This window comes from Lepidothrix coronata, unplaced genomic scaffold (genome assembly GCF_001604755.1).
Source record: "Lepidothrix coronata isolate B3197 unplaced genomic scaffold, Lepidothrix_coronata-1.0 Scaffold220, whole genome shotgun sequence".
NCBI classification, from domain to species: domain Eukaryota; kingdom Metazoa; phylum Chordata; class Aves; order Passeriformes; family Pipridae; genus Lepidothrix; species Lepidothrix coronata.
This window is the reverse complement of record NW_016690400.1, coordinates 675876-685027: the sequence shown is the minus strand read 5'-3', so window position 1 is coordinate 685027 and position 9152 is coordinate 675876. Positions and strand designations below refer to the sequence as shown.

General features: G+C 42.8%; 1 protein-coding gene across 1 annotated transcript; it reads left to right on the top strand.

Moving 5' to 3' along the window:
* Positions 1-1023: 1023 nt before the first annotated feature.
* On the top strand, positions 1024-9004 carry MARVELD2 (MARVEL domain containing 2). Its single transcript, XM_017833749.1, has 6 exons — positions 1024-2103; positions 3637-3669; positions 5122-5258; positions 6131-6302; positions 6721-6771; positions 7712-9004. The coding sequence occupies exons 1-6, from the start codon at positions 1024-1026 to the stop codon at positions 7826-7828; spliced, it is 1590 nt and encodes a 529-aa protein (XP_017689238.1). The 3' UTR covers positions 7829-9004.
* The last annotated feature ends 148 nt before the right edge of the window (positions 9005-9152 follow it).

Sequence of the window (9152 nt, the reverse complement as noted above, 5' to 3'; positions counted from 1 at the left end):
ATGCATTAGGAAGAGTGTTGCCAGCAGGGGGAGGGAGATGATCCTGCCCCTCTACTCAGCCCTGGTGAGACACATCTGGAGTGTTGTGTCAAGTTCTGGGCTCCTCCGTGAAAAAGAGACAAGAAACTACTGGAGCAGGTCCAGTGGAGGGCTAGAAAGGTGATGAGGGGACAGGAGCATTTCTCTTATGAGGAAAGGCTGAGGGCCTTGGGCCTGTTCAGCCTTGAGAACAGGCAACTGAGAGGGGACCTCATCTATGCGTCTAAGTATCTGAAGGCTGGGTGGGAAGAGGATGGACTCAGGCTCTTCTTGGTAGTGCCATGCAATAGGACAATAGGCAGAAACTGATGCACTGCAAGTTCCACTTGACTATGAGGAGGAACTTCTTTACTGTGTGAGTGAGCATGCACTGGAACAGGTTGCCCAGAGAGGTTGTGGAGTTTCCCTCACTGGAAATACTTAAGAACTGTCTGGATACAACTGTTGCCATGTGCTCTGGGATGACCCTGCTTGAGCAGGGACGTTGGACCAGATGACCCACTGTGGTCCTTTCCAACCTGCCCATTCTGTGATTCTGTGGCCACCGCGCTCAGCCCTCCTGCGGGGCCCCCGCGCGGGTCAAGGGTCGCGCCCCCGCCGGCACCCGCAAGGCCAGGGCACCGGGAATTCGGGAAAGCTCCCGTCGCTCCCAGCCGGGGCAGTCCCGCCACTCCCGCCCGGAAGCTCCCGCCTCCCCGGCCGAAGGCCGTGGGGCCGCCGCAGGTGAGGCCGCCGGGGCGGTGCAGGTGTCGGGAGGCTGCCCCCGGTGGGCGCTCTCCGCCCGGCTCGTCCATCTCCTCCCCGGCTCGTCCATCTCCTCCCCGGCTCGTCCGTCTCCTCCGCCCGGCTCGTCCGTCTCCTCCGCCCGGCTCGTCCCTCCGTCCCGCCCGGCGCCGGCTGCCCTTCGGACTCCGCGGCAGGTCCCTCCCGTCGGGTGAGCCGAGCGGGGCCGGGGAGCGCCCGAGGCCGCGCCGAGCGCCGGCCATGTCGCGGAGCTCGCAGGGCGGGCGGCCCGGCAGGTCCCCGCTGCCCCGCGGGGCCAGCCCCGCGTCCACCGCCGCCCCGCTGCCGCCGCCCCCGCTGCCCCTGCAGCCGCCCTTCGGCCCCGGCGGGGGCGGCCCCGGCCCCAGCGGGCCGGCCGAGCTCAAACCGGTCCGGCGGTTCATTCCGGACTCGTGGAAGAACTTCTTCAAAGGGAGACGCCACCCCGGCTCCAGCTGGGACAGCACGGCCTCCGATATCAGGTACATCTCGGACGGAGTCGAGTGCTCGCCGCCGGCCACCCCCGCTCCTCCGCAGCCGAGGGCCAAGGCGGTGCCTGGCTCCTACAGGGACCCTTACGGGGGGTCGGGAGGGAGCTACAACTCTGGGAAGGAGGCCGAGGCCATGCTGCCCTCCGATGACCCCTTGGGCTCGCTGGAGCGCCGCGCCGGCACCGGGCGGACGTACAGCGAGCGGGTGGAGGAGTACCACCAGCGGTACGCCTACATGAAGTCCTGGGCAGGGCTGCTCAGGATCCTCGGCGTGGCCGAGCTGCTGCTGGGCGCCGCCGTCTTCGCCTGTGTCACCGCCTACGTGCACAAGGACAACGAGTGGTACAACATGTTCGGGTACTCGCAGCCCTACGGATACGGGGCTGGCAGCGCCTACGGCGGATACTCCTACAGCGGACCCAAAACGCCTTTTGTTCTGGTGGCGGCGGGAATGGCGTGGATTGTCACGATGGTGCTGCTAGTGCTGGGCATGTCCATGTACTACCGGACTATCCTCCTTGATTCCAACTGGTGGCCTCTGACCGAGTTCGGGATCAATGTGGCCTTGTTCTTTCTCTACATGTCGGCTGCCATAGTGTACGTGAACGACACCAACCGAGGTGGGCTCTGCTATTACCAGTTGTTTAAGACACCGATAAACGCATCCTTTTGCCGTGTGGAAGGAGGTCAGACTGCAGCAATCATCTTCTTGTTTGTCACGGTGATCATCTACCTAATTAGTGCAGTGGTCTCTCTAAAGTTATGGAGGCACGAAGGGGCTAGGAGGCGCAGGGAATTAATGGAACAGGAGGTAAGTTGTTAGTTACCATTTCTGTCTACTGGGTACGGCGTGATAGGGAGCACTTGTGACGTCTCACCATGTCGCAGATGGAGTCGTATCAGGTGTCTTCTCTGCAGCAGGTCCATAGCCTTCAGGGTGAATTTTAACCAGTCTTACATTATTTGAGACTACTTGATGAAAGACCTTTTAAGATGTCAATCCCAAGTTCTTGGACACTGTGTTTGTTTTTTGTTTTTTTGTTTTGTTTTTTTTTAATAATTCACCCTGGCTCTGTTCTCTTTGTAATACTGGGCTCTCTTCCTGAGTCAGCTGATGAACTACTTCCTGGTGTGTATTTTCCAAACAAAGGAAGAAATTAACAATGTGCTTGTTCATCTGTTCGGCAGGGTTAGGTTTAAAGCCACCTAGCATTTATTTTAAAACTGCTTTCAGCGCATCAAGTGCTAGTGTGAATAAATGTAAGAACGCGAAATACTTTTTTACTTTGCAAACGAAACTCCAAGCGACTTCTTTTCATCTTTCCTTACAATAGTTATCAGAAAATAACAGTAATAACAGAGCGGGCTAGATTTTGGTGTGTCAGATTTCTGTCGGCCTTATCTTTTTCAGGGCAAGTATTTTGCCTGACTTCTGGCCTTGCCCATACACAAAACATTCAATACGCATCTGGTCGATGATAAACTATAGTAGCAGAGACTTACACTCTTAATTAGAGAATTCAAGTCATTTGTGTAAAACTTCCTTCATGTGAAAACACCAAAAAAAAACCCCAAACAACTTAAAAAAAATGATAAGACTTAATATAGCATAAAAATAAAGGTACGTGAAGCCTAGATAAGCCTAACTTAGAGTGGTCAGCATGAAAGTGATTTTAGTAGGAGAAAGCTGCTCTGTGACTGCATAGTCTTTTGCAGCACTTCCAACACTGCTTCCCAGTTCACCATCTTGCATAAAACTTTCTAAAAGTACATAAAAGCTTTTTAACCAACTTATAATATGTCCTGCAAGAATGAGGTGATTGCTGGAGTTACACGGAAGGTGTTTGTTCTTCCCTGTTACTATCAAAGTTCTTTTACTCCAATTACTAAACATTTCTGAAGAGAATGCTTTTATAATAGAGGTTATGGTCGGAGGGTACTGTGCAAAACAGCTGCAGGTTGAGCTACCAGTTCGGGCATTGTTGTGTTTTCTACACAGTGAATTAAGGTGCAGAGTGTTAGTGAGTTAACATGGGCTGGAATGTGAAATAATAAAGGAGCTTGGGAAGTGGATGGAGTATTTCCTGCCAGCTGTTCCTTACAGCTATGCTCTGGGAAATCCTTCTGGGGTTTGGGTGGTTGTTTTCCTTCTACTGTACTTAAACAGTCTTTAAATCAATGGCTCTGAAAATATTCTTATGCTGAATTTCTTTGTACCTAAATATAAATGTAATTCTCTTAACAGTACGATTTTGAAAAAGTTTAGATTTTAAGAGTCTGTGCTTTTGCATACTATTTTTCCTGAAAATAAAACGTAGTTCTTTCCATTTTTTTTTTTTGATAGATGAAAACGCAGTCCTCTTTTCCAGAAAAGAAGGTAGGAAATGGGAAATTATTTTTATGTTTACTGATAATTCTAAATTGTTATTCTTTTTCTTGTGACTATTTTGACTGACTTGTTTATTTAGTTATTTGACTGGGAAGAGATTAGGTTTAATTCTTTAACCTGGTTTGTACATCATTCTCCTACCTAGAAGATTCGGATGAAGCTTGTAAAGGAGTTACTCCTTGTAAGGCTAAGTTATAAAATAGACTGTAAATAGCAGATCTGATTGTTGCCTCTGTATGTGCTCTTAGCCTCTTTTACAAGGTGACAAGTTCTGTAGCATTTATTACTGGGTTTGGCAGATGACTAAAACAGCAGGTCAGATGTGAGGTTTTAGATTTTCTTCCTGGCTGTGTGCTTCATTTACAGCAGAGCCAGTGGAAGCACAGTAGATCCTCCCTAAGCTGAGCTTCTTCCTGTGTTTCTGAGACTGCTCCAAAGACCTCCTTGCTGGTTTTGAAGCATCAGCAATGCTACTGGTTCTGCCACACGAAGGTGTGGTTGCATGTGCTGCAAAGATTCTATAGGATCTTAACAGAACATGCTGATTCCCAGAGGAATTATGGTGTAATTATTTTAGTCTTAAATGTGTCCTGTAGACGCCGTGAATTTCCTACCACCGTTTTCTCTGTTTATTCGCTACTGGATCAGGATCCTTTTTTATGTGTTCCAACAAGACTGCACATGTTTTTATTTCTGGATCAAGGGATAAATTGTGCCAATGAGTGACCTCATCAAAGACTACAACTTCCTTGTGAGGGGAAGAGGAGGGGCAGGCTCTGATCTCTTCTCTGTCGTGACCAGTGACGGAACCGGAGGGAATGGCCTGAAGTTGTGTCAGACAAGGTTTAGGTTGAATATTGGAAAAAGGTTTTTCACCCAGCAGGTGATAGGGTACTGGAACAGGCTCCCCAGGGAAACAGTCACAGCAACACACCCAGCAGAGTTTGAGAAGTGTCGGGATGATACTCTCTGGCACATGGTGTGACTCTTGGGGTGGTCCTGTGCATGGCCAGGAGTTGGACTCAGTGATCCTTGTGGGTCCCTTCTAGCTTAGCATATTCTGTGATTCTGCTGATAGGAAACAAGGAGAAAAGGAAACTCCAGAGAACTGAATGATTCCTATTCATTCAAAAATTAGATGGATATCCAAAGAAACTTCCTTAACTTGTTTTTTTGAGACAGGTGAATCTTTCCAAACCCAAAGAAGTATTTATCTGTCCCTGGTACTGCTGTTATGACAAACTGAAGAAGAATACTGTGTGAGAAACATTAGTGTAACTCATTACCAACTTTCTAATTACAATAAGGGTTGTGAGAAATACCTGTTATTTGCTCCTGCTGCTACTAGGTACTTGTATCCCTGTCTTCAATGAGTTGTGTATTGTGTGGTTTATGTAAAACTGACTTCATTAAGAACAAATTCTTTTTCTTTTAAAACAGTATGAAAGTGATGACAGACCAAGAGAAGAAGTCAGTTACAGGCAGCTTAAGTCTGTGGAAAGAAAACCAGAACTACTTAATGGTCATATACCTGCAGGCCACATTCCTAAACCTATAGTGATGCCAGACTACTTAGCGTAAGTGACTTGACTTTGATGAACCAACTTAATGGATAATACTTGAATGATGTTTTTTACTCAGCATTTCTCATATATACACATGTGGTTTCTATGCCATGCATGTGCTGTCTTGAACTCATTCTTTGTTAAGTTAATGTTAAAAAATAGAGAGGATGAGGGCTGGTATCAGTGGCATTCAGTGGCATAAACCAGTAATTATAAATAAAGAATCTTAATGGAAAAAAAGAAACCCACATACACCTCAAATGTTAAAGCAGAAAGTTATCATCTAGCAAGTACAGTAAGTGCCAAAGGAACAGAAGACCACCATACAGACATTATAGAAAAAAGTAAAATACATGGGAAATTGCCTTTTTAGCTCCTGAAGTTTGACTACTCTTGTACTTTCTAAGTGTTAAATCTGTAACATGCTCCCTTTTAGAGGGGTGATCTTTCTGTGATTAACTACGAGATCATAAAGTAATTTTTATACTCTTTGCCATAGACCAGGGCACAAACTGAAACCCGTGAGGTTTCACCTGAATATTAGGAAAATATTTTTCACTGTGAAGGTCTGCACAGATTGCCCAGAGAGAGTGAGTCTCCGTCCTTGGAGACATCAAAAGCCATCTGGACACAGTCCTGGGCAGCCTGGCCTAGGTGGCCCTGACTGAGCTGGAGGTTAGACCAGATGAACTGCAGATGTCTCTTGCAACTTCAGCCATTCTGTGATTTCAGTGCTTTACAGGCGTGCAGATTTCAGCAGGTTGTGAGATTAGCAAACAATACAGAAATACACTGTCAAGGTGAAGGGGCCAAATGTTTGTTAAAAAGTCCTGTCTCTAAAACTAGTTCTTGAAATCGTGTTTGTTTGTGGGTTTTTTTTTAAGGAAATACCCAGTAATTCAAACAAATGAAATGAGAGACCGGTACAAAGCAGTATTCAATGATCAGTTTGCTGAGTATAAAGAACTGTCTGTGGAAGTTCATGCTGTATTGAAAAAGTTTGATGAGCTGGATGCGTTGCTGAAACAGCTTCCCCACCATCCTGAAAGCATATATGTAAGTACTTGTGAAATGGGCTCACAGAAAACAGTGGTATTAGGTGGTATTATTAGGTAGTTTCTGACTGTCTTTAGATAGGACACAGTGTTTTGTAGGGCTGGCTGTGACTTGGTGGGAGAGAAAGTTTTCCCATATATGTGACATCTTGTCTGATCATTAGTTAAGCACACCAAGTTGTAGTTAAGACATATACCTGCTTTTCTGTGTTTTTTTTTCATTTGTTTGTTTCATACTAGTAGTTTTTACATTTGAGTGAATCACAGTTAATGTACTTCCACTATTTCTCAAATACAAGATTTACAACTGAAATGTTACAACTATAATGAGAATTTTGCTTTTGATGAGTATTTTGTAGAATTTACATGAAGATATGGAGCATGCTCAAAGTGTTTAAAAATCTGTGGTCTCTCATTAGGAACAGGAAAGGATATCAAAAGTTCTGCAAGAATACAAGAAGAAAAAAAATGTAAGTATTTTTAGATTTACGCTGCTAGTGAATCTAATTAATAGCAAAGAGAGTGTAAATAGCCAACAGTTCTGACACTAGGCACAATTCACTAGCTCAGGGTATCTGTAGACACGACAGGACAATGTGTATTTTCTCTTCTAAAACTTTGGAAAAGTTAGGACACAAACCCACACACTCATGCCAACAACCTGTTTTGAGAATGATGATTCCGGTAGCCAGATGTGGAAGAAAAACCCAAACCACAAGCACACAGTTAAGCATTTTCATCTTCTGAGAGTATGTTGCATCTCTTAGCATTCTGCACTCAGAAAACTAGTTATTTTTGGGGATCCATTTGGGGTTCATTTATATTCACTGACTGACACAGCCAACAGATAATAACAGAAAACACAGTCTTACCTTAGAAAAGTAGTTTTGTATTTTTTGAGGCATGGAATTTAGGCACTCTGAAAAAGTAATTTTCAGTGTCATCCAAGAGGTCATTTTTAATTGTGGAGAGCAAATGTGTATCTGTGTTCCATTAAAACCATAATACATTACAAATACCATTTTTCTTCCTCCATGGAATTCAAAGTTTGTGTCTGCATTAGTTAAACTTCATAGCTTTTTGGAGGGGAGGGATTTATTGCATTTACTACAGCACACCTATAAAATCTAAATTATGTAGTAGGATGTCATTTATATTTGCAGATTTCCGTTTTAAAACTGCTCTGTTTACTAAGTAACTACAACATATAAAAGCAGAACATCTTTTTCTAGCCTTTCATGAAGGAAGGGGAAGCAGGACATAAAAAATTGTGTCCAGGGGAAAAAAAAAAGTGATTTTGGAGACAACTTATATGCTGTCCTTTGTCAAGAACATAACTGATAATAGACTATTCTTGGAAGAATATGAAAATGTAATATATTAATGTAAAGGTTTTTGTATTTTTGGCAGGATCCTGCATTTCTGGAGAAAAAGGAGCGTTGTGAATACCTAAAGAATAAGCTTTCTCACATAAAACAACGAATTCAGGACTATGATAAAGTTATGAATTGGAATGTAGAAACTTAGCTATGCCTTCACTTCATGGATACTATTTTCTGGTTTTTAAATTGATATGCATATTTTAACATATTTATTTACTCAGAACAGTACAGCTACGGGGATTAGTTAATCATTCTGTTGCTTATTTAGATGTTGTATATTACTGGTAGGTTTTGTATGAAGATCCAATTTTAAATCAATGTAATTGAAGTTATCAGATAACTTTAGAAAAAGTCTTCTAACATTCTGTTTTCATTAGTGGAAATCCTGACCTCTTAAATATGACTGCTTTATTTGAAAATACTGTATTTGCAAACTTGCAAAGCCCACCAGAGAAGGCAGTTCTAAATACCGTGTGGAAATTCTGCATAGAAATGCTGTTAACAATTTCAGATTTTATTTTTAAGTGGTATCTAAATGATATCAGGAAGAGCTGAGCTGTTCTTTCTGTCTGGGTTTTGATGGAGTGCTTCATCATATTGAATAATTTTGTCAATTCAGAAGTTAGTTTAATAAGAATTTTTGTATTGTATTTCCAAATGCTGTACTGTGTGCCAGAAATTATGTTGAATTTCACCCAGTGAGAGATGAAAAATAATTTCCTATTTAAGCAACGTGGAGAGGGGCACTTTGGTTTGAGTTTTTTATTCCCCTCTTTAGAGATGATGCAACAAATTTATACATGGAGTAGAGGTACAGGATGGGACTCACATTAATGTTCCATTAGTGTTGCTATATGTCATTAGGCTCTGCATGCCATTTCTGGGTCATGCTATGATCAGCACAGGTGTTTAAAGGCAAAACACTTTATTCTTCATCAGCAAGTAACAGGACATTTTGTCTAGGCAGCAGATGTTTGTGAACTTGGCATTCAGAGAGTTAAGCAAAATTAATTAATTCAAAGTATAAATTGTTAGTATCATTTATAAGGCCAGGTAAAACATATTAACAGACATTCTTTCTGGAGCATATCTGCAAAAATTCAATATATATTTTTATATTTTCTTGGGGATATTATCATGGGGATAGGTTTGTATGTGTAGATGTTTTCATAAGCCAGTAAACTTTGTATCCTTTTTCACATCTTTGTTAATTATTTTTACTTACTAAAATTGTTAGAAGCATTGATAGTTTCTTTGTACAGTTTTTTACAACCTCAATTTGTCTGTTCTGAAATATATTTTAATATTAAAAACGCAGCCATATTACTCTATTGCTTATAAAAGCATTTTGTTAGAAAAAGCTGTTCTGATTAAGGTTGTTGCAAATTTTTATTAGGGATCATTTTTTCTTTAAAAGAAAGTTTTTAACTTTTGCCTTAATTTAAAGGAAAGACATCAGGAAAGCCGTT